The 24,876-nt window shown below is 52.4% G+C and overlaps 1 protein-coding gene across 3 annotated transcripts in view; it reads left to right on the top strand.

The window, feature by feature from the left end:
- The window catches only part of Dhrs3 (dehydrogenase/reductase 3), a 34,060-nt gene extending 14,935 nt beyond the window's left edge, over window positions 1-19,125 (top strand). For 2 of the 3 annotated variants that reach the window (XM_060379125.1, XM_060379123.1), the window contains exons 2-6: window positions 10,605-10,748; window positions 11,339-11,458; window positions 11,792-12,123; window positions 15,671-15,796; window positions 18,610-19,125. In XM_060379125.1, the coding sequence (XP_060235108.1) occupies window positions 10,665-10,748; window positions 11,339-11,458; window positions 11,792-12,123; window positions 15,671-15,796; window positions 18,610-18,694 (747 nt within the window). In that variant the 5' untranslated portion in view covers window positions 10,605-10,664 and the 3' untranslated portion in view covers window positions 18,695-19,125. The remainder of the gene's footprint in view (window positions 1-10,604; window positions 10,749-11,338; window positions 11,459-11,791; window positions 12,124-15,670; window positions 15,797-18,609) is intronic. The other variant, XM_060379124.1, reaches the window with a different exon arrangement.
- The last annotated feature ends 5,751 nt before the right edge of the window (window positions 19,126-24,876 follow it).

Below are 24,876 nucleotides of genomic sequence, written 5' to 3'. Positions count from 1 at the left end.
ACATCCCTCAGGTCTCTGCTGAACTGTTACCTTATTCCAGCAGCCAACTTCCTCCTCCCCAACACACACACCATCTTTCTCCATCCCTGTAAAGCTTTGTGTTGGGAAGCTTATAGCCACCCATATTTTGCATGGTTATCTGGAGTTTTGTTTAGTTTTGAGGAGATTGTGAGTGTGTGTGTATGTATGTGTGTTTGTGGTGTGCATGCATTTGTGCTGGTATGTTTGGATGAGTGCGTGTGTGCCAGGTTGTGCACATGGAGGCCCTAGGTTGAAGTTGGATGTCTTCCTCAGTCACTCTCCAGGTCATATATTGCAGCGGGATCCCCCACTGAACCCCGGGTTTCTGTCTGGGCTGGTCTCACTAGCCAGTTTTCTCCCAGGATTCAGTCTCTGCCTCTAATGCTGGAATGTCCGGTGGGCCACCGTGTGGCTCTGGGAATCCCAAATCTGATCTTCAAGCACTTTGACCCTCTGAGCCATCTCACCAGTCTATATGGTCATTTGTTCACATGTTTCGTCTTGTCTCCTGCCCCACCCCATACACACGCCTGCACATACACACCCATGTGCAGACTACACACGTGAATGGGATAAATTGTCCCTGCTCTAGCCCACCGACTGCGAGTGTGCCTTACAAACACAGTAAACAGTCCATGAGTGAGTGGACAGAGAAACAAAGTTTTGCATTAGCTTGGCTTTGAAGTCCATGTACTGCTTTGAAACTCCACATTGGGGAAACTGGCATAGGTTCCTTGACCTGCCTAGGTTCAAATCCCACTTGGCTAGAAGGTGATAGTGCCATTGTGTGACATTCCACACATTCTGTCTCCCTACTCCCTCTTCAGCTACTACCCCAAGATCCCCTGGCCTTCTGCTCCACACAGTCCAACTGGAGGAACCAGGACAGAGCCCCCAGGGCCTCAGCCAGGAACTGTAGCCTGCGTGTCTCCACCTCTGTGGCTTGCCCTTTGCTGTCTGCGGTGGTAACTGATATTGGTGGAAAGAAGTAAGGGCCCTTGTTCTTCCAACTAAAGAGAGCAGCTGACTCAGAACCAGTGTAAGCATCACACCACAGGTGGGCGGGGGAGGGAAACTCCATTCAGGTCCCTCTTGGTTTTTTGAGCAGGCTGAACACTGCCTCCTGGCAGGTAGCAGTTTTATGGTCTCAAGAGAGATCCATTGTGGAGAGACGGGAACATCCGTTTCAAAGAGAAGATGGGACGGGAAATCAGGCGGGGATGGGGGTTGGATCAGGTGTCAGTCACTGAGGCTGATTTCCTGAAGGTCTCTTGGGTATATACTGGAGCAGGCGCGGGGAGATAGGACGCTCTTCACGGACACAGAAATGCCATACTGAGGTAGGCAGGGCCAAGCTGGGTGATTGCGCTCTCCATACTGTGTCCCATGTCCCGGGAAAGCTGGCAGATAGCAAACATGGCATTGCTAAATTGTACCGAGTGGGTTATGAAAGCCAGTGACAAAGTCCAGCTTAGGTTCAAGGAGGAGCTCTGGCTGTTGTTTTACCTGAAGCAGCAGCAGGGTGGCAGGGGATCAGTTGGGGCCATGGCCACAGTCTGCTTGAGGGGAGAGGAAGGGTGGGCCTACGGTGGCTGGATTCAGAGCCACTTGGATGACCAAGACACGGATGGGCTGTGTGCAGAGTTAGAACCTATATGGAACCACATGGCATCTTTGGGGAGGGCAGAGGAGGCGTATGTGAACAGTGGTGTGCTCAGGGAAAGCCAGTGGTGACTGAGCCCACAGGCTCCGTGGCTCTCTGGCCTCAGTGTCACACACTGTGACTTCTGTTGAATGGAGATATCAGGACCCACCTATGGAAGCTGCAAGAGGTGACCCCAAGCTAGGTAACTTAGAACTACAGGTCTTAGCTAATACAGTGGCACAAGCTGAGGTAGGTGGATTGCCAAGTGTAAGGCCTACTTCCCCCATGAGAAATAAACAAAACAGGCAAAAAAAACAAAAACAAAAAAATGTATTCCTTCCGAGCTCAGGGACCCACTCCCTCAATAGATAGCTCTCTTCAACCCTTTCATCTGAGTAAGGACTTCAGACCCACTGGAATCCACGATAATCTCTCCTTGAGGTCCTTTACTGTGTTGTATCTGCAAATAAGGTCACAGTTGAGAGCACTGGCTGCAGCACTTGGGCAGAACCACACGAGGTCACATATCCTCCCATTCTTCCAGCTCCTGGGCTGTTGTAGGGATTTAATCTAAGGCCCCTAAAATAGGGAAATGCTCAAAGCAAGAGCCCAGGAAGTGGTGGCTGCGGCCTCCTTCACCCTACCTGCTTTTCCTATGCTGCCACCAATAGGAGCAGATGACTTCTGGGCCTTTGGTCCAGCCTGCAGGACCTGTGTGGGCATCCTTGCCTACTCAGTGACCACCCGGCCAGCAGGAGCAGGAGCCATACAAATACAGGACCACAATGCCCCTCCTTCTCTGGGAGACCATCCAGGCAGGCACGTGGGCGCTGTAATACCCGGACACTGTCCTTAGTGACACCTGGGTAGTGAACAGGCACACAGGGTCTCTTTGTTCCTGCAAGCAGTCAGCGACCAAAGGCACACGTTTGAGAATGAGGTAGCCTATGAGAAAACTGTGTGGTCTGCCTCTGTGCCTCAGTTTCCTCATGTATCAGTGTCTGTGGACCCTTTCTTAGTGTTACCAGAGCCTGCTAAGACATGTGTTAGAACCCCTGGTTGCTATAGTGACACCTTGAAAAGCCCAGACTCCAGGGTAGTGGCACCTGGCCTGGATGAAGTTGCTACCCGGCCCCAGGTTGCAGTCAGGGGCTTGTGGAAGGGCTTTGTCACCTCTGACCTGGGTTTGGCCATGGGATTCCTGTAATAAATCTAAGGACATTAGTATTGTCAAATACTAATATTATTGATATCAGCATAGCAAACGAAGGAACAGATACCCCTTCTCATAAAAGATCCTGCCTCTCGGGAGATGGCTCCGTCAACAAAGCACTTACTCTAGTCTCATAATGACCTGAGTTTGGATGCCCAGCACCCATGTGAAAAACTGAGCCCACTATTACAGCTCTGTGATCCCAGCCCCAGGGAGATAGAGACAAGAGGCTCTCAGGGGTTTGCTGACCAGGTAGTCTTGCTGAATCGATGAGCTGCTGGTTCTGGGAGAGCCCCTTGTCTCAGGTAGGCATCTTTCTCTGACCTACACATGCACACAAATTTTACAAGTCCTGTAAAACCAGACCTGTCCCCAGTGGTGCTAGGAGACTGAGGCTTTGTATCTTGCCTGCCCTGGTCACAGCGTGCTGGGTGCAGTAGCCCCACTTCCCTGCCTGTCCCCTGTGAGTGTGGAGCATGTAGCCCTGGGAACGACTCGGCGAAGCAGGCAGCTCAGCAGGCACACGGTCCTCACTTTGAATGACTGTCATTTAGAAAGAAGGGGGATTCCGGTCTGTGCCCAGGGTGACAGGACAATACTGGCAATGGATGAGGACTGGGGCAACCACCTAGGGCCTGTCGCTAGGAAAAAGGGTCTCTTATCAGAGCCAGCTGGGGGCTAGAACTTCAGGCCTCTTACTGTTTGAACCAGTCTTTGTAGAGACAAAGGTGATAGAAGCTTAATTAAAGTGGCACAACTGTGGATGCCCTGGCAGGCAGAGAGAAAGAGCGAGGGAGTCACATCCTCCTCCCTCCTACCAGCCCCAGAGGCCCTCCCTAGAACTCCCAGGAATTCCCAGAGTCCAGCTTGAAAACCCAGCCTTCTAGAGAAATCTGCCCACCAAGGTCCTGCAGCTGCCTCTGCAGACTGGGCAACTTGGACCTTGGTCTCTGCCTGCCTGGCCCGTAGCTGTGGCTGAAGGATGTCTCTCATGTCAGGGGAAAGATGAGATAGAGATACCACTACAGCTCTGGAGTTCTGGCCCAGACAAGGCTGTGTCTAGGGGAAGCAAGACAGGGTGCAATAGATGGGGGCTTTGGGCCGCCATCATCCTCAACGCCTCCAGGGTTGTGGGCCTGGCAAATCTTTCACAGAAAGAGGGCTCTGTGGCTCTTGTGTTCTTGGTGATAACCCCAGCTAGTTCATGATGAGTCCTCCCTAACCCCCACTCCCCTTCCAAGCAGGCAGACTTCAACTCATGGAAGTTACCTATGGTCTCCAAGTTCACAATGACAGATCAGAGAGGTTAAGCCAGAGCCAGTTTCTGATGTATTCAAGAGATGGGTTTTCTCTCTTTAGAAATACCTTAGGATGTATTTAGAAATACCTTAGGATATATTTAGAAATACCTTAGGATATATTTAGAAATGCCTTAGGCTTATCTGGTTGAGTGCTTGCCTAGTGTGCATGAAGCCCTGAGTTTGAGTCTCCAGCACTGCATGAAACCCAACATGCTGACACATGCCTGTAATCCTATCACAGGGATGGTAGAAGCAGGAGGATCAGAAATTCAAGATCATCCTCAGCTCCGTACTGGCTGCATAAAGCCCTGACTCAAAAACAAAACAAAACAGATGTGGTGATACTCACGTGTAATCTCAAAATTTAGGAGGAAGAGACAGGACAGTCTGAAGTTCAAGGTTACCCTCAGCCACTTGGAGAGTCCGATGCCAACCTTCCCCTACATGATACCCAATTTAAAAGAAGACACAGAAAATAGACAGGAATGTAAAGGCTGTTTTTGAGACAGGCAGCCCATGAGCTCATGATCCTTCTGCCTCAGCCTCCCACTGTTCATAGTTCAGACATGTGCCACCATGCCTGACATCTTTAAGTTCGGGAGAGTGTTCCAACCCCAGGCCTGTAAGGCAAGCTACCTGGGAGGCCAGTGTGGAAGTCACCTGCTCAAGGCTTGCCTGGCTACAGAGCCAACTCAAGGCCAACCTGGCCAACATTAGATCCTGTCTCAAAATAGAAAAAAAAATTTTTTTAAGAGGTGGGGTTGGAGAATTATAGCTCACTGGTAGAATATTTAGCATGTGCTGGGTCCAGAGTTCAGTCCCTCGTCCCACAAAAAAACAAATTCAATAGAGAGTACCTCGTCCATGTTTCAGACACCACAGGTGCTCCCCGGGGTTGCACCCAGCTCTTTCTCTTCAGGACCGCCCTAGCTCTCTCTGTATGGTAAACTGAAACTCCCATGCTCACTCTAACCCAGCCATGAGGGTGGCTCTTAATAAGCACCCTCCTATAGCCTACCTGCTGAGCTGGATGTGGTGGCAAGCAGCCACACCCCTCCCAAAGCTCCCTCACCCGGTCTGCTGCCCCGCCCGCCATGCTGGGGGTCTCGGCTAGGCATTTCCCTTCTGCCTGCAAGGCCAGCATTATCAGCCTGCCTCCAAGCCACAGGCTCTTGTCACTGGTAGGATGCCCTACCCCACCCCACCCCCACTCGTCTGCCACGCGCAAAGCCAGTCTCCGGGATATCCCAGGAGAGGGAAGGCAAGGCTGAGTAGGAAGGAATAGCAGTGTCCTAAAATCAAAGCCAGCACCACGTGACTGGCCGGTGCTGGATTCCCAAGATGAGTAAGAGCCCCTGAGGGAACCTGAGCCAAGGCAGGGGGCTTGCAAACGGTCAACATGCTCATTGGTGTGCCAGCTGAAACACAAAACAAGGGCTTGTCTTAGCAGGGAAGGCAGGGTTTGGGGCGTGACCCTGGGCAAGTCGCTGTATCTGTCTGTATTGTGTGGAGAGTAACATTCCCACCCACAAGGTGTGAGGATGAAAGAGGGCACATGTGTGCCCTCTTGACTCGACACAGGGCCTGGCCCGTGACCGAGGGCTCCTTTAATACTAGCTGTTGCCCAGTGTTGTGGGAAGGGTGGAAGGGACATCCAGAGAGGCTTTGGAAATGGGGACATTCAGGCTTGGCTCTGCAGGATGAATAGGAGTTTGCAGGGAATGGTATTGGAGAGAAAACAAACAGCCACCCTCTCTTTAGGGTGGAGCCCTCAAGAGGTATTGGTGGCAGGCTGAGGCTAAGCAGGGGCTGCTGCTGGGCCACAATGAGGAAGTCTGCATTGTGCCTTTTGGTTTGCTTCTGCTCTTACTGGTACCCATATTGCTTCAAGACAGGGTCCTACCGTGTAGCCCAGGTGGGCCTTGAACTGGCCATCCTCCTGCCTTACAGGCGTGTGTCATTACACCTCGTTTCTGGGTTGTTGTCGATTTTCACATGGGGTCAGGGGAGGGTGACCCACAGCACGCATGAGGACGTCAGAGGACAACTTAGAGTAGTCATTTGTCTCCTTCCAGTGTGAGTCCCAGAGACTGACCTCGGGTCATCAAACTTGGTGGCTGTCACCCTTACCCGCCGAGCCATCTCACCAGCCCCTGGTGTGAAAGGTCGAAGCGACCTTGTTCGTTAGAGACTTTTCCCATAACAGACATGAAGAAGCGAGTGGCAGCCAGGCACTATCCTCCCCCCCAACCCCGGGGTCCCTCTGCAGCTGCCTGCTGCCTTGGCCTGTGTAGGTGCCAGAGGTAGGCGTTTCTGGGTTATTCCATGCTGCTCCCCTTTTGTTTGCACCCTGAATTCCTGAACCTCTGACAGTGACTAGCAGCTGTCCCTGGCCACCTGGGCTTGGAGCCACACAACTCTGGTGTTCAAACGCCGGCTCTGTCCTCAGTGTGTGTGGCCTCAGATAGGTGCTTAGCCTCTCTGAGCTGCAGCTTCCTTCCCTATGAACAGCCACGGTTTGGCCAGCTCCTGGGTCCCCGTAGTACCTTTGTTTACTCTTTATTCTCTACCCTCAGTTGTGACTGAGCTTTCCCTCATCCCTCAACCTTCCTTACTGGGCTCCTGAGGGGGGAACTGTGTTTGTTCTCTAAGGTCCCAGCACTGGGCTTAGCCCCCACCCATAGCTGTTCTCTGGCCCTGGCAGGTGGGGGGATGAGGTGCAAGGAGGACCTTCCGGGCAGGAATGGCTGTCGGCAGTGGACAGGTTTGGAGTTGGGTCTTTAATGCTTAGCCTAGCCTGCCATGGCTCAGGACTGCACCTGCAGAGGATGGAGCCTAGGTTCAGGTCCCACCTCCGTCACATCCCAGGCATGGCTTTGGACACTTGTCTTAATTAATTGAGCCTCAGTTCTCAAGTGTGGAAAGTAGGTAATGAAAGTCTCTAACCAAGAGGATGAGAAGGGCCTCAGCTACTGACACTAGCAGATGACAGTAAGGCAAAGCAGGGCAAGCCCTGCTGGCAGTCCACACCAAGGGCCAAGGGACCCTTTTCCTCCTCCTGCTACCCACCTATCTGGAAGGGAAGGGGACAGAAGCCTGCTGTTTAACCTCACAGGAAACTGGAGGCCAAGAGGTGTGGAAACGCCAATCCTGGCTTCATAAGCTTAGTTCAGCCTGCTTCTGCCAGCTGGTCAGCAGGAAATTACATGGAAGCTGAACCAGCGTCCAGGCTACCCCTTTCCCAGGGTCCTAGCCACCTTCCCTCAAATCTCACTTCTCCCTGCCACCCTCCACCTGGCCCAGGGCAGGACCCATCACCAGTGTGGTCCCCCCCAGGGGACTGTGGCGGAGCTACATGGGCAGACTTGCTGTATGCGTCGCACCTGTCAGGGACTCAGTTTCCCAGAGGCCAGAGAGGGGCTCCAGGAGGAACAGCTTCACCCTGGAGGCCTGTGCCTTCAAGCAGTCTGCCACGCCACATGGGAGCCACCGTCACCACAGAGGTACAGGCTGGCTCAGAAGGACAGATGGACATAGGTGTCCTATCCAAAGACTGTGTGCATCTACCAGAGGACCTGAGGACACAGGCGCATAGGGCTGCGCACATTCACAGATGCGCTTCTGTGCTTAGAGGCAGGCTCATAGACACAGGTGCAGACACACAGAACAAGCTCACAGACACACAGACACCCACAGATGACATGCACACTCACAGATAGACACATGAGTGCACACTCACAGGCGGGGTGCACAATCAGACACACAGACATTTGCAGACGCACAAATGCACACTTAGACTTGCAGACACACAGGTGAGTACTCAGACAGGCACTGGCATTCACCGACACAGAGATTCATCCAGAGAGACTCCCCTGCCGCCCCACCCACCCTCCGCCACGCACCTTTGCCCAGCACCATGGCTAGCTCTTCATCTGCGTGCGCGGCGCTGGATGTTCAGGAAACCCTAAGCCCCACTGACTCTGGGTCCACACCGACTTGTGTATGGAAGGTTCAAGGGCTGCGAAGAGCTCAGCCACATTGTCCCAGCTTCGGCCTTTGACATTCATTCGTTCATCCAACAGACAGCCTGTGCCTTGGCAGGCGCTGAGATGCTGAAGTAAACAGAACAGAACTGGGTCCTAGGCACCCCAGGTTCACAGAGGCACTTAGCCACAGTACCAGGGAAAGAGGTGGAGCCGCTCTGCCAGCACACAGTGATCTCAAGAGGACCAGGATTGTGGCCACTGCCCGATTACAGGAGATGGTTTGCACAGACCTTCACCCCACAGACCTGACCACCACTATCTCTCCAGGGCCATCTTCCAGCCTAGCTGGCAGGGCTGGTCTCCTGATGCAAATATTCTGAGCAGACTGCGGCAAGCTTTAGACACTGGCCGTCTGCACGCAACCAAGAACCAGGAGGAGTGCTTCCTCTAGAGTCATGGGGCGCCCAGGCTCCCTCCGATGGAACCCTGTGCACACCTCCCTGTGCTAAGGAAAACCACAATGGTTCATAATGACATCCAGCCCCCATGGCTGGAGAGATGGCTTGGTAGTTAAGAGCACTTGCTGCTCTTGCAGAGGACCCAGGTTCGGTTCCTAGCTCCTACCTGGTGTTTCCCAATCACCAGGGGATTGAATGTTCTTCTGGCCTACAGGCACTGGCTTCCATATAGAACACATACATACATCAGGCACACACACATACACATAAAATAAAAATAAGTAAATTTTTTTAAAAAGAAAAAAAAAATGCTGACCCTGGCTGGAGCCTTGCCTCTCTTATGCTGGTGTATCTGAATTCTATGGTCCTTTCATACATGTATCCCCTGTGCACCATTGATGCATCTGACCAACCCCGCTAAGCACCCACTTACAGGTCCCGCAAGGTCACTCTGTCAATCCTTCACTTATTACCTGCTGGCTAAGGAAGCCCTTGCTTCTTAGGAGGACTCTCACTGTCTCTCTCCTGTCTATCTTCGCATCCTTTCTTCCCACTGTGACCACAGGGAGGTGGCAGCTCTCCAAGGCCTTGTAGAAAGCGAGTGTGACCCCGTCCTTCCTGGTGGCTGGTGGGAATAATCCCAGCTCCAAACATAATTGGTGAGAAGGCCCGCTGGTTCCTAACAGAAAACACTCTGGAGTATTGTACAGAAAGCTTTTCTGTTACTGCTAAGAATCAAGGGAAAGGCTGGCACTGGGCTGGCAAGGGGTATCCTGCTGGGGAAGGTAGCTCAGAAAGGCTTGAACGTAACATGCCAGCAGACTGGCCATACGTGTGCTGGCTCACTTGAGATTAGGTGGTGTCCCTTTTAAAATCTTGGTGGGGCGGGAGAGATGGCTCAGGGGTTAAGAGCGCTTGCTGCTCTTCCGGAGAACCCGAGTGCTATTCCTAGTACCCATAATCAGGCAGTCTGTTACTCCAGCTCCAGGGGATCTGACACCCTGTTCTGGCCTCTGTTGTACCCTGCACCCATGTACACATACCCATACATACATACACATAAAATAAAAATAAAAAAAAAAAACATTGCTGGCCAGTGTGCTTGGTAATTTTATGTCAACTTGATACAAGCTAGAGAGGAGGGACTCAACTGAGAAAATGTCTGCATAGATGAGACTATATGGAAGCCTAGAGAACATGTTTCTTAATTAGTGATTGATGAGGAAGAGTCCAGCCCATTGTGGGTTCTGCAACCCATGGGCTTTTAGTTCAGAATCCTGTAAGAAAGCAGGCTGAACAAGCCATAGAAGCAAGCCAGTAAGCAGCACCTTCCCGTGACCTCCGCATCAGCTCCTGCCTCCAGGATCCTGCCCTGTGTGAGTTCCTGTCCTGACTTCCTTAGGGATGGACTGTTAACTACCTGAAACTTTACGCTGACTAAGTCCTTCCTTCCCCTGAGTTGTTTTTAGTCATTGTGTTTCATTACAGCAGTAAAAACCCTAAGACAGGCTAGAGAGGTAGCTCAGTGGTTAAGAGCACTGGCTGCTCCTTCACAGGACCTGAGTTCAAATTGAGCACCCACATGGCAGCTCACCACTGTCTGTAACTGCAGTTCCAGGGGATCCGAAACCTTCACACAGACATGCATGTAAGCAGAAACCCTAAGACAACTAACAAGACGGCTCAGCAGGTTAAAAACAGTCCTGACAACCTAAGTCTCATCCCCAAACCCATGGTGGTAAAAGTTCTCAACCTCCACACTGCACAAGCATGCATTGTGATGTGCTCACATAGACACACAACAACAACAACAATAATTTTTACTTAAAACTCACCGGTAACCTTTGGGTACTTGTGGATGGCATCAAGGAAGCCAGCACTTTAAAGACTATTAAAATTCTGAATCCCTGGTATCAGTCATGGTATCTATATAGCCTGTTTCAGAGCCACCCATTCCATGCAGGTTTTCTCTCCTTCCAGATTGTTCTCTGGGGCCGGACTGAGAAATGCCTGAAGGAGACGACAGAGGAGATTCGGCAGATGGGCACAGAGTGCCACTACTTCGTCTGTGATGTGGGCAACCGGGAAGAAGTGTACCAGATGGCCAAAGCCGTCCGAGAGAAGGTCAGTAGCCTGCGTATGTCTGGCTCCGGCACACTGAATTGAGGTGGTCTTGGGAGGGGTGTTGCCGTGGCAGGCTGGCGTTTGTGCAGGGTACCTCTGGGGACTCTCCATGAAGCTGGTCCAGGTTAGCTGGGCAGGGACTACAGGTGATAACACAGTGAGAGCAGACCTCTGTGTTCCCTTGGACATTTAGGCTCTATTCGTGTCTTTCTGAGACCAAGAGGAACAAAAGTCCCATTGCCTTCTGGGAAAATCTCTTCCCTAATCCCAGATATGTTGGCTGGGTAGGCCAGTGAGCGCCAAGGGAAAAGAATTCACCTTGCTACATATTCCACTCATAGTAACATTAACCATTTTTATGTGCATAACCTCATTTATTATAAATATGCTATGTTCTGGGTATAGTATGTACCATAAATTATTTCTAATCCTCAGACACAGCTGGTATGGCACCAGCGCCATTTATAAACAAGACTGATGCTCAGAAAGGCCATGTGGCTGGTGGCTGCGGAGCCTGGTCTGTGCCCCTGCAGGTACAGCCCACAGGGACTGGCTGCCCTCACGGCTCCACAGCCCCCTCTTGCCCACAGGTGGGTGACATCACCATCCTGGTGAACAATGCCGCCGTGGTCCATGGGAAAAGCTTGATGGACAGCGATGATGATGCCCTCCTCAAGTCCCAGCATGTCAACACCCTGGGCCAATTCTGGGTAAGGGTTTTTCTGGCCCAGAGCCAGCCATAGGCAATGCAGGGAGCCTAGGTAGGGTGGCGGAAAGAGAGCCTTAGTGGGACCAGGGCTCATGCTAGCAGGGATACTCAACGGCAAAGTGACTAGGTAAAAAGGGATGACTGGCAGGGACACACAGGAACCTCTGACCCGCTAGCCTAGTGTTCTGCAGTGGGAGGCCTCAGCCCCTCCCCTGCTAAAGGCTGAGTCACTGGAGTAACTGTGCAACCAGAGTGGGCTGTTCTCTCCCGTGCAGGAGCGCAGGGCTTGGCAGAAGCCGCGTGCTCCACACTGACCCCCGCTATCCGTCCCCAGACCACCAAGGCCTTCTTGCCACGCATGCTGGAGCTGCAGAACGGTCATATCGTGTGCCTCAATTCCGTGCTTGCGCTGTCGGCCATCCCCGGCGCCATCGACTACTGCACGTCCAAAGCCTCGGCCTTTGCCTTCATGGAGAGCCTGACCTTGGGGCTGCTGGACTGTCCAGGTGTCGGCGCCACCACCGTGCTGCCCTTCCACACCAGCACCGAGATGTTCCAGGGCATGAGAGTCAGGTCAGTGGGTGAGGCCACCCGTCCTGGGTCAGCCCAGCCAGTGGTCTTCACAGAAGGAGCCCCAGAATCCTCTGGCCTTGGCATGAGAGTCAGGTCAGTGGGTGAGGCCAGCCCCTCTCCTGGGTCAGCCCAGCCAGTGGTCTTCACAGAAGGAGCCCCAAATTCCCTGGCCTTGGCAACTCTCACCTCGTTTTCCATTCCCAAGGCAACAGGATACTAATTACACTGTATTAGTTACTTTTGCAGATACTGTAACAAACAGCCTGCCGAAAGCAGTTTAAGGAAGGCAGGGTTTGTTGAGGTTACACTCTGTTCTGGTAGGAAGACAGGAGGCAGCACGTTACACTGTATCCACAGTCAGGAAGCAGAGAGAGCTGGATGCTGGTGCTCCGCTGGCTTTCTCCATTTTGTTCAGTCCAAGACCAGCTTCCCGGATTTATTTAGGTTCCTGCTTCTTAGTACAGGGGCCTCCACAAAACACCAGTCCTGACAGTGCGTAGTGGTAGCAGAATACTACCCAGCAACAAAAAAGGAGACGAGTATTGACGTGTGACCTGCATAACCAAGCTCATATCTGTGCTGCTGAGTGAAAGAAGCCATGCGAGCACACTCTGCACCGTTCCGTGTGCATGGCATTCTGACCAGGCAGAATTATGGTCCCAGAGACAGGATCAGTGGTCTAGGCCTGGGAAGGAGACCGAGGAAACTTCATGGTGCTGGTGAAACAAGCAAAAGTTCATTGAGCTGTACCCTAAAGATGTGAGCCTTAATTACAGAGCCAGGCCTGGTGAGGTGGCTCAGGGCTTAAAGGCCAAGCCTGACAATTTGAGTTTGATCCCTGGGACCCACATGGTAGAAGGTGAGAATTGACTCCAGCAAGGTGCCCTCTGACCACCACATGCATTCTGTGGCACATGTGCCCTCACACATACACACAAACATGTACACACACACACACATACACAAACACACAACTTTTTAATTAATAGATGCAAATTACAGCCCCATCTGAGGAAATCCCAAGGCCCACTCGGGCTTAGCATTTATGCTCGAATGCCAGGACCTGGGGTGGGCTTCATTGCCAGTCTGTACAATGGGGTGATGACTGACGTCACAGGCAATAAACGGCATTGATCTGGACCATCATATTGCTACACATCACACACCTAATTTAGGGGAAGACTTGTTGCCTCTCAGAGCTGTTCCTCGCTCATCTATGAAATGTCATAGATGAACAGTATTTACCTGGTAGCTTGCTGGTAAAATAGTGAAGATTGGGTGCCTAGCACAAACCCTAGGACACACAAGTTGCTCGTAAAAGAAATGTTTCCTCTGTTATTTTTTGAGACAGGGTCTCATCTGTAGCTCATGATGACCCCCAACTCACAGTGATCTCCTGCCTCAGCTACTTGAGTGCTTGGGATTATAACAGTGTATGACCGTGCCGTGCTGTCACTATTTTTACCAAGACTAAACATGGTCTTAAGTGAGTTTTACCAGTTTTCCTAGAAGACAGTTTCTTTAGAGCTTGTCCAGAAGCAATATTTCTCCCTGGCTCGCAAACACATTTATCATACACCCTGAATATCAGGGAGGTTATACTCATGGCTGTCCTGATGTTCTGGGATCGAATCCCAGTTCTGTGTAAACCCCTCCCCCCAGCTAGTGACTTGACTTTTCTGTGCCTCAGTTTCCCTGTTTATGTTTTCTAAAGTGATTGCGAATAGCACCCCCTACTTCACAAGTTGGGGAAGTGCCTTGTGGGAACAGACTGGCTCTGTCCGCTTTGTGATTCCTGGATGGATACTAGCCACCTGCAGCCGTGCTGGTGAGAGCCAAGGGCATGGCCGGAAAACATATGCTCACTGTTATCCCCACCCACCGTGGACAGAAAGGGGGAAATCTTAAAAGGTCTGAGGCCTCTCCGTTGTGTCCTTCTGCAGGAAGGGTCCCCCAGAAGCCCATACAGCTGGGCCTTGCTGTCCCGGCTCTCCTCCCCCAAAAGACAGTGCTAGGGACTGCAGATACAGCCTCCATCACTGGAGTTGCGGCATCAGTGAGCTACCTCGGCATGCACACCGCTGCCGAGGTATGCATACGACCTTCTAGGCCGTAGGTTCGTGGGGCTCTGAGAATCACTCTCTCGGCCTGGAAAGAAAACCGAGTCAGCAAAGTAGCACCTGAGTCTGATCTCCAGAACCCCCATTTATAAAAATCCAGGCAAAATAGCATACACTTGTCGAGCGGCACTGTGGAGGCAGAGACAGGCCAATCCCTAGGGCTTGTTGGCCGACCAGGCTAGCCAAGTCAGCAGACTTCAGGCCAGTGAACGACCCGGGCCAGAAAATCAAAGCAGATGACACCTGAGGCATGATACTGCAAGTTAAGCTCTGCGCTCCACACACAGACATGTTAGGGACCGGCACCCATGTAAACACTCCTGCACAGACACACACTTACACACACACACACACACACTCACACACACACACAAACCAACCGAAGCTGGGCTTGTCACACGGGAGGCGGTGCAGGGAAGGGGTGCAGTCTGTGAGCCCCGAGGCTGCCCCTTGCTCAGGAATGGCATCACACCTGATGACCCAACAACCTTTAATCTCACTCCTGCCACAGCGGATCACAAGCCCTTGGAGGGTCAGAGGTCAGGGCCAGCAAGGTGTGCACTATAACTTCAAACTGAGGGAGGCAGGAAGAGCCAAGAACAGAGACCCTGGAACATTGGAATAGTGGCCAGGAGCTCACCCGTGTGTCGCCTGCTGCGCTGTGCCTGTTCCCTGCTCCATACATTGGAGAGAATGTCTGTGCCTGGGCCCAGGACTCAGGGGACACCGTGGTTGCACGGGTCTGAGGTCAGGTGCCTCTGAACAGGCATGGGGAGGCCCTGTTGTCTGAGTATGACCGCTTGGTCACCCGGAAGTTCCATGGGAAGACACTTTGTAAGTGTTTGACTGACTGGATAGCCAACCAGCAGGCTGAGGACCTCCCTAGCAGAAAGGCCCAACAGAGGAGTGGGGCAAAATGACAAGTATAGAGTACCTACTGTGTGCCAGTAGACTCCAAGAGTGAAATGGATGCAACTCACCGGGCCTCTGCCCTCAGAGAACCGATAATCTGGTGGGGGGAACAGGCCATGGAGGAGGAACAACCTGACAGGCCAGGTCATTCCAGGCGTTTGGCGTGGTGAGGACAGCTAGAAAGGAGCGAAGGGCACAGGCCACCCAGCCGTGGGGGAGGTGGAGGTCTCTTAGCAGAGGAAGTAGGAAGAGGAGCAGGCAGTAGGGTAAGAAGGCCGAGGGCTGGACCAGGCTGTGGAATGTGGAGGGAGTCTGGCATGCCAGGAGCCATGGAGGGCTGTGGGGAATGAGCCTAGCAGGGTAAACTCTAGTTCCCTGACTCTGCCAGAGATACTCCCTGCTAGCCATGGCTCCACTCACCTGGAGCAAGATGGAGGGCAGGACTCTAACGGGCATGGACTGGGAGAGAATCACACAGCCTCCCTCACACAGAAGAGACCAGACAATGCCCTCACAAACTCAGCCCCTTGCTAAGATGCCCGGCAGAAAGGTCATCCCTGGCAGAAAGGTCAACTTCTCTGGGAGAAACCAGTATTTTCCTGCTTTAGGTTTCCCAACCTCTTCCCACCATTGAAGCCAGAGACAGTAGCCCGGAGGACGGTGGAAGCTATGCAGCAAAACCAGGCCCTTCTCTTGCTCCCGTGGACCATGAACATCCTCATTATCTTGAAAAGGTATGGAATGGGGGAGAGACAGCTCTTGGTCAGGTTCAGACCCAACTTTTTCTTTTACTCCAGTGGGAAAAAGGCAACAGGCAGGAGAATATGGGAATGTGAGCTCGATTAGTCGTGTCTGCTGAGGGTAGAGGTCAAGGAGTGGCTCCTCTGACTGCCCTGGCCAATAAGGCAGGCTTGGTGGTCCAAGGTCTCTGTGAGATGTTTGTTTGTTTATGTTTGAGCCAAAGCCCACTGCAGCTCAGGCTTAATCTGGAATACACTTCAGTGCCAAGGCTGGCCTTGAACTTGAAATTCTCCTGTCTCTAGTACTGGGATTATAAGCATCCACTATCATGCCTGTTTAAAAATTATCAGGGAATCCAAACAGCTCTTGTTTATGTGAATTTAATATACTGCTACGTACTGCATTAGAAATTAAAATAGAGAGGGGAATTAGATTTACACATTAGTTTCTATTTACTAGATTTTTCACTTGGAAAGAGCAGTAACAGAGCGATTTGGTTACTGTGAAATTATCACAGCTGTTTTGTTTGCTTGCTTGCCTTCTCAGTCTTTTTAGACAGGCCTTTACTGGGTCTCCCCATCTACCCCCAACCCATAAGTACATATTTATGGCAAGCAGTTATGTTTTCTGAAACACTGACAAGTAGTCAGGAGAGCCACTGGGCTGTGTTTTTGCAGATCTCTCCATTGTCTGGTTCAATCTGAAACAACTAGATCCTCACATCTGCTTCCTATTTCAGTGAGCTGGGCTAGTCCCCTATAGCAAAACCTCTGGGAAACCCCACCGCACGTGCAGAGAGAATAAAAGGATAAGAAAACTGATGGGCTGGGGGTGTGGCTCAGTTGGTTGAGAGCCTGTCTGGCGTGCACAAAGGCGCGCATCAGTCTGTCCTCCGTGCTTCGTGAACCAGGTGTGGTGGCTGCTGCCTGTAATCCCAGCACTTGAGAGGCAGAGGCAGGAGGATCAGAAGTCTGAGGTTTATCCTCAACTACATAGGCAGATTGAGGCTAGCCTGGGTGATATAAGACCCTGCTGATAGACAGACAGAGAAGTTATACTGAGGTGTTAAAATATCCTGAAAAAAGATCTCAAGCAGCCCCAAGAGTTTCTGGGCCACATTTTAAGAACCACAGTTCCACAGACTGTCAGTCATGGCCTGAGCTCCCAGGTAAGCTCAGTCTAATGAGAACAGGGTTTTTCATGCCAAAGACTCAGAATTTGGAGAAGTGCCGTAGCTCTAGCAAGGTGGGATTTACTGGGGAAGCCCACCCTGGGATGTGGGCTTCATAATGTAGATATTTTCTCCTTTAGAATTTTTGTTGTTGGTTTTTTGTTTTCCAGACAGGATTTCTCTGTGTAGCCTTGGCTGTCTTGGACTCGCTGTATAGACCAGGCTGGCCTCAAACTCACAGATGTCTGCCTGAGCCTTCCTCCCAGAGTACTGGGATGACAGGCGTGTCCTCTAAAATTTTTTCAGCACTGAATTCACCTAGAACTGTCCAGACTTAGAAGAGCAAGACAAGCCCGGGCGGAAGGGGCGAGCGCATGGGGCTGGCTCTCCCAGTACGGGGAGAGCTGTGTCCCTGCGGCCAGGAGCCTGGCTCCTGCTTGTCAGGAAGGGCAGCCCCTCGTTCCAGGCCCACCCTGTCGTTACCAGACTCCCAGAAAAGCCGAGCCGCTGGCTGTGTGGCGCGGAACAGTGGCAGCTGGCCCTGGGTCTTCCCTTTGACAGCCCCTGTGCAGGCCGAGGGTAGAGAGCAAGGGAGAGGGCACTTGGAACAGCCACACCATCCCAGCACACTGCAGCCTTCAATCCAAGATTGCTCTCTCACTGCCCAAGGAGCCTCCATAGGAGCAGGCACCAGGCTGCCACCAGAGGAGGAGGACCATGGCACAGATGGTAAAGCGTTTGGTGTGTAAGCAGGAGGATCTGGATTTGATCCCCAGCACCCATGTCTGACCTTCATATGTGCACTGCAGCAAGTGAGTGTGTACACACACACACACACACACACACACACAGAGAGAGAGAGAGAGAGAGAGAGAGAATGAGAGGCAGAGACATAGAGAGACAGATCTCCTTCAACGAGGGCTGGAGAGATGGGCAGTGGTTAAGAGCACTTGCTGTTCTTGCAGAACATCCGAGTTCAGTTCCCAGTACCGACATCAGACAGCCCTCAGCCTCCTGTTAACTCCGGTTTCAGGGGATTCAGTACCCTTTTCTGCCTCAGTGAGCAACTTCACTCAAGTGTATGGACAGGCATACACACATCCACATAGTTAAAAAAAAAATTACAAAGACTTAATAGCAGCAGCAGCAGAGGCGCTCGTATCTCATGTCTCTGGAAGCTGAGCCTAGTGTAGCATGCTGGCGAGGACCTCCCCGCCGCCTCCTGACGTGATGGAGAGTTCCCCACACAGGACAGAGCAAGTATGCCTGGCAAGCTTGCTTTAGCAATAGTACCACTCCCCGGACTGCTCATCAACCCATGACTGGGCGGATCCCTTCATGACCCAGTCACCTCTGTCTCGGCACAGACAGTCAAGTTTTGGCTTGCGTCTGGGAAGAGACCGAGCTCATGGAAAGCACAAGGTGCCCTGTCTGTCCCCGTGCTTGGCCCTCTACCAAGCGAAATCGCTGATCCGAAGGGTTCAGGGGATGTTTTTGGAAGAGGAGCTGGAGTGTGGGTTGCAGAGGAGACGGGGAGAGTGCCTGAGACCATTGTCTACTACCCTGTTTGTCATTGTCACCGCTGACCCCACCCCTGTCGCCCGCCTTACTGACCGTCTGCTCTTCTCTCCTCAGCATACTCCCACAGGCTGCACTAGAAGAGATCCACAGGTTCTCAGGGACCTACACCTGTATGAACACCTTCAAGGGGAGGACATAGAGGCCGGAGGATGACATGCCTGAGGAGCTACGGAGCCTGAGGGGCAGCCACAGCAACCAGGCACACACCCATGTGCCCTTGCATTGGCACGTCTGTTGGGCGAGCAGGACCGTTCCTGTCCCCAGGGAGGATTCTGCAGTTCCCCAGGTCACCTCCAGGACCTTTGTGCAGGACTGATGGGTATAACTCTGACCCCCATGGGGAGGCAAGAAGCCAGCCAGCAGCCACCCGACAACTTTGTACATTTCTCGCTCTGTAGGGTTTATTGTTAAGTTGCTTCTCCAGTCTAACCCACCCAGGCAGTGCGCATCTATTTCCAGGAGAGTCTGCCCCCAGACCCTCCACCTTTGCCTGCAAAACCCTCTCATCCTCAGCTCATGCAAACTGGTTAAACGGCAGGAACGCAAAATAAAGAGGTGGCTTTCTCAGTTTCCTGTGCTCACATCCTTGGCAGGGAGGCAGCCGGGAAGGAGCCTGTCCCAGCCACAAGCCCCATCCTGTGAGAGAGAAGGGGTCTGCCTCAAGGTCTACAGAGAGTGGATGAGGGACTGCCCCCAAGGGGGCAGTGAGGGAAGGAGGTATGGCCAGGCCCCTCCAGATACGCGGCTTCCCCGGTAAGATCCCTAACAGCTAGTCCACAGAAGAGCTGATCATGGCTAGAATACCGTCTGTCCTTTCTTGGCCCCACTGGGCTACCAACGTAAGAATAAACAGCCTGTGCTGAACACCTGCTGTCTACCCCGCATGATGAAGCCAAGGTGATAGCAGCAGAAGATGCCGTTCATCTGGGAGAGAAAGCATCCTGAGGTGGCAGAAACAGTGACAGCCCATCACTTAGCACAGCACTGTGGCCTGTTCCAGTCCCCACCGCACATCCGATTGTGGGAGAAGGAAAGCCCAGAGAGTAGAAGAAGCTGGCATGGTCTCAGTCAAGGGCAGAGGTTCCCATGGTCCTCTGCTGAGACTCTCAATTCAGATAGGACCATCTGGCTATAGCATCCATCTATACAGCTTTTGCAGAAGTGGCAGGGAGCAGGTAGGGGTTCCCCAGACAGGAATGAGAAGGTCTTAGGCCTCTGACATAGTGAGGCACACCTTGAAAGCTGCACATAGGCCACAGAGACCCGAGCACCTCAGGCTGGACCCTTGTGCTCACAGCAGGGAGGATGAGATGACTCAGATGAGAGTGGGCTGGCTGGCACCTGCTCTTTATGGCGCAACGACAGGGCACAGCCAGGCTGAGACATGGTGCTGTCACTGTAGGATATCAGCAATCCCTGCAGCCGCTGAAGGGGGGAGGGGAACAATACAAACAAACAAAAACCAACCAGCTCAGAGTAACCATCAGAAAGTACCCACTTGGTGGTGGATGTCAGCCAGACATGACCCCCAGAACACCAGGGCTTCAAACAGGGAAGGTGTCTGCACCACAGCCTCGACCTATTCATGAAACTGTCTTTGCTCTGGGAAGCCACTATCCAAGAGGAGGTGTCCCAGGAGCTAAATGTACTGTACTGGTCCATCCTCATGCCCTCCTCAAGTCCTGCCTGGAAACAGTGTGTGTCCCTTCCACCCCCATTTCACTGACCAAATCCAGTCATATGATCACGCCTGCCAAAAATCCAGGGAGGCTGAATACAGTGCTCACATGGTCTGTCAGGGCACAGAAGAAGACTTTATGAGGAGAAGTTAGAATTCAATCCAGGGATAGGGAGAAGCCAACTCAAGGGTGCAGTGGTCCTGGAGCCCACACCAGTGCTAAGCAATCGCTACAGAGGTCTCCATGGCAAGATAGTAGGAAGCAACAAGGAGTCAATCAGGACCATCCATTATCTGCCTTTTGGTCCTTGAGGACAGATGCCTCTAGTGCATGGGATGTCACTACCTGTCTCAGCTCACTGTGGTGTCTGGACAATCTCCCAGAACAGGTGCCTGTGGATGGCTCTTAGGAGAGAGGCTGGATCTGGGGACAGAGATAAGTGAGTGGGGCAAGGAGCGGGGGCTGTCTACTGAGCCCGGATTTTCTGACGATGTCTGAGCAGCAGCTGATATGTTTCTGTGCTCATGGCCTGCAGGCCAATCTTTTGAAGATGCTTTGATCATTGGAGTTTCCATGAAGTTGCATTTGGCCTATAAACTAGAAATGCAGTGTGTTATAGAATTATTAGTACTTAATATTGATTAATAAGATAAATGCAGTAGTTATTATTTAACTGGCTATTATAGAAATGAAAGACAGATTTTTTTTTTTTAATAATCCTAAACCCCCTAAGCTACCTCGTTATCTCCCAGCTGCACATCCCATCCAAAATTCCCATTAGTACTTGCACATGCTTCATTTGGGCTGCTGCTCTCCATCATGCCAATCCTCAGAGCAAACTCCTCCTTGGCACGTGCTTCTTGTTCATGAGAACCCATGGCGACCTCCTTTCTCCTTCTTCCTCCTTCCTCTCTGCACTTACGTCTCTCCCATAATCCTTCTGCCTTCCAAGCCCGTGAATTTTAGTTCCACCTAGCTCTCTTCTGCCCAGCCAAGGCCATTGGCCAATCAGGGATTATTTGGGAGGCAAGGTTACACAGAATCACTTGGTTTAAGTGAGCGTTTGCTCATTGAGCAGTAAAGATCTCGGGGGGGGGGGGGGGAGCAGACAAGCAATTAACACTTGAAGTAGCTTCAGGTCAACCACACAAGAGTAGTGAGAATCCCAGGGCAATAAGGTGGGTCACTGGGATGAGCATGGTCTGGCCAGCCACCACCACCACCACCACCACCACCCCACCCCACCCCCCGCCTAGGGCCTACCAAGCGTGATCACTGCCTTGGCAACAGGGGCAGCTCTTGGTTTCTCAGAATGCCAATGGTTCAATGGCTTCTCTTGGTGGTAGGGTGGGGCCTGTCCCCCACAACAGATACACACCAGCACTAGATACACAACAGTACCCCACTTTTGCTCTTTTTTTTTTTTTTTTTTGGAGTGTTTCCCAGAGGAACCAGAGAAAAAGCCTTGGGCAGATTCCCAGGAGGCCTCTCTGGTGCCTCCCTGGGATGGGTTGACTGCCTGGAGAGCTTCAAGAGTGAGAGTGGAGAGCTAATTCTGTCTCTTTGCTTGTCTAAGTGAAGGAGAGCGACAAGCGCCAACCCTCCCCCCCACCCCCCTGAGGGATGAAACAGGCTGTGCCAACCCTGCAAAGAAGCTTTGGGTCCTGAGAAATGACCCAGTTGCCAGGCTGGAGGTTTCTCCCCAGCCCCAAGGAGAAAACAGATCAGGCGTGGGTGCCAAGCTCAGGGAGGCATCAGACCTCAGCCCTGTGTGGCCCTGGTCCAGGGGAGCATGCTGTCTGGCCGGACCAGTGGTCAGGAATTCGGTCCTGTGGTCACCAGTAGCTCCCAGGGACCAAATACTTTGAGACATCAACCCCCCAGGAACAAGCTGATGCCTAAAGGGAAGGAACTGAAAACCTCTGGGCTGACTCCAGACGTCACCGCTAGGCCCTCCCCCTCCCACCTGAGAGCCTCATCTGACGGAAGGAAGGCTTTACCTTTGTGTTGTCTCTAACTGATGGAAGACAAATGTGTGCCCCCTCCCCTGAGGAATGTCCTTATTCTTGGGGTACGGGGACAGAACTAGGCCATAGGACTTCTCTCTACACGCGCCCCTGGCTTCAGGCAAAGCCAAAGGCGACAAATATCCGCTGACGCAGACGGAAGGCTGGAACTGCTCCCAGACACATCTTACTAAGTTCCCAAACATTCCTTGGGGCTTGGAGTGCAGCTCAGTTGGTGGAGTGCTCGTCTAAGCCCTGGGTTTGATCCCCAGTACAGTAAAAAAAAAAAAAAAAAAAAAAGACCTGGCACATGCTTTTATGCTTTTATGTCTAGCCCTTGAGACATGGATGCAAAAGTTCAAGGCTATCCCTAGCTACCCAAGGAGCTTGAAGCCAGCCTGTATCAAGACTACAAACAAACAAACAAATAAAACATTGACTAGGGGCCAGAGAGACAGCAGATGTGAACCCTGACGACCCGCGTTAGATTTCCGAGGTCCACATAGTAGAAGAGGAGAAGCAGTTCTCTTGTATTATTCTCTGACCTCCACATGTAACCCCACCCCCCACACGCGTGCACACACGACTCCATATGTGTCTACGTGGGGTAGGGCGGGGGGCTAGAAACCTGTGCATGGCGAGACTGGGTTGGTTCTTCACACTCCAGGAGCCACCGTGTCTCATCTGTTCAAAACGCCAGCTCTCCACCTCTCAGGCCCTCCCCTCCAAGCAGAGCCAAAGCTTAGGTGCCCACCCTAAACTTCCCGGCTCCCTCAGCCCCGCGAAGCCAGAAAGCGCCTCCGGAAGTGAGGAATCCTGGGGTCTGGTGGGAGGGGAGGCTGTCCCGCCGCTGTGATAAAATACTCTGACAAAAGCAACTTAGGGGGAAGGGTTACTTCGGCCCATCGTTTTAGGGACAGGTCAGCATTGTGGGGAAATCGAGGAAGCAGGGCCCTGGAGCAGCTGGGTCATGTGACGGCTGCAGTCACGAACGCATGCGTGCTAGGGCGCAGCAGAACCTCGGTTTCCTACAGGCCAGGATCTCCTCCCTAGGGGGTGGCTCCTTGCCCACAATGAAGGTCGTTCTTCCCATAGCGGACAATTCCCCACAGGTGTGCTCAGGGCCCTTCCTCCGGGGTGACTCTAGGTTCTGTCTTGGCAGCAATTAACGCTCCCTATTCCAGGAAGGAATTCATAGCTTTGGGGTCCAATGGGCTTAGCTACGTCCTCTGTGAAAAGATCTCTCGTGCCCGTGTGGCTCTTGGAGCTGGGTGACTGTCCAGCATGAACCGAGCTAGAAAAGGCACAGTGAAGCTAAAGTACTGACAAGGTATCTGTGGTCCTCACAGGCCCCAGACACAACCTGATGGTCCCTCAGAATACCTGGACCACACTGCCTTGGCCTGGCCTGGGGTGGTGACCTCCTTCGACGCGTGTCTGGCTCTGACTATGGTATGATTGGCTGAGGCTCAGAAGACCCAGTCAGGAGCAATGACTCAGGGGTGCGGAGAGGCTTCAAGGGAGGGCAGCTGTGTTCCCAGCCTGATGGAAGGTGCTTTCTAGAAAGCAGGGTTGCAGTATTTCTGTGCCTAGTGGGCGCTAACCCAGCATTGGCGGCTCTGAGAAGTCCTTTGAGACTCACCGCTCCCTGTGGCTTGGGAAGAGAAGAAAGAGGGATGACTCCTCGGAAGGCACAGTTGGGAATAACAGCCATCACACTGCTGGGATTCTGCTCTCCAAACGGCATGCCCAGGACGCACAGAAAGCTTCAGCAGCCGGGCCCACACAGGTTTATGGACTGTTTCCTAAGGAGCCGAATCACCTGTTGGGAGCACTTGGTTTTCAGGCCACTTGTTTTTTCTTTGCCATAATTCAGGGCTGTGGGAGTGTGGTGGCTTAACTGAGAATGGCACCCGTACCGTTTGAATGCTTGGTCCCCAGTTAGTGGAACTGTCTGAGAAGTTGCTGGAGGAGGTGTGACATGAGAATGGCCTGTGAGGTTTCAAAAGCCCATAACTGCTGGGTGCGGTGACGCAGGCCTTTAATCCCAGCACTCAGAAGGCAGAGGCAGGCAGAGCTCTGTAAATCTGAGGTCAGCCTTGTCTACAGAGCGAGCTCCAGGGCAGCCAGAGTTTTGCAGAGAGGCCCTGTCTCAACAAACAAACACCACTGGAGTCAGCACTGTTTGCCACACATATCTGTGGGTCGAAGGTTCAGGAAGCTTTAGCGGCCTGGACCCCAGGGACAGAAGATCCAGGAGCAGGAGCCTTTCTCTGTTCCAGGGTGGAGATCCCTAATCCTCCAAAAGGTCTCAGGATGCTCAGGCATCCATGCCTCCCTCCTGGTAAGATATCCAGTGTCTGCAGAATTTTCCAGCAACACTCCCACCCCCAAATCCTTATCATTCCTTTCATTTTCCCAGGTTCACAAGACAAAGGAAACAAGCAGCTGAAGAAGACACAGGCTGTGCTCAATCCAGGCTGCTGCTAGGATGTAGTTGGATCCTGCCTGGGAAGGTGACTTGGGTCAGGGCAAAACACCAGACCAGAAGAGGAGGGAGGACCCAGCTTGTGCTTGCGAGCTGCTCCACCCTAGCGTGAGGGTAATATGAGGCTGCACACTCCAAGTGCCACATT

The sequence above is a fragment of the Meriones unguiculatus genome, chromosome 3 (assembly GCF_030254825.1).
Source record: "Meriones unguiculatus strain TT.TT164.6M chromosome 3, Bangor_MerUng_6.1, whole genome shotgun sequence".
Lineage (NCBI taxonomy): Eukaryota > Metazoa > Chordata > Mammalia > Rodentia > Muridae > Meriones > Meriones unguiculatus.
The sequence above is the reverse complement of the archived record's forward strand: the minus strand, read 5'-3'. Positions and strand labels throughout refer to the sequence as shown.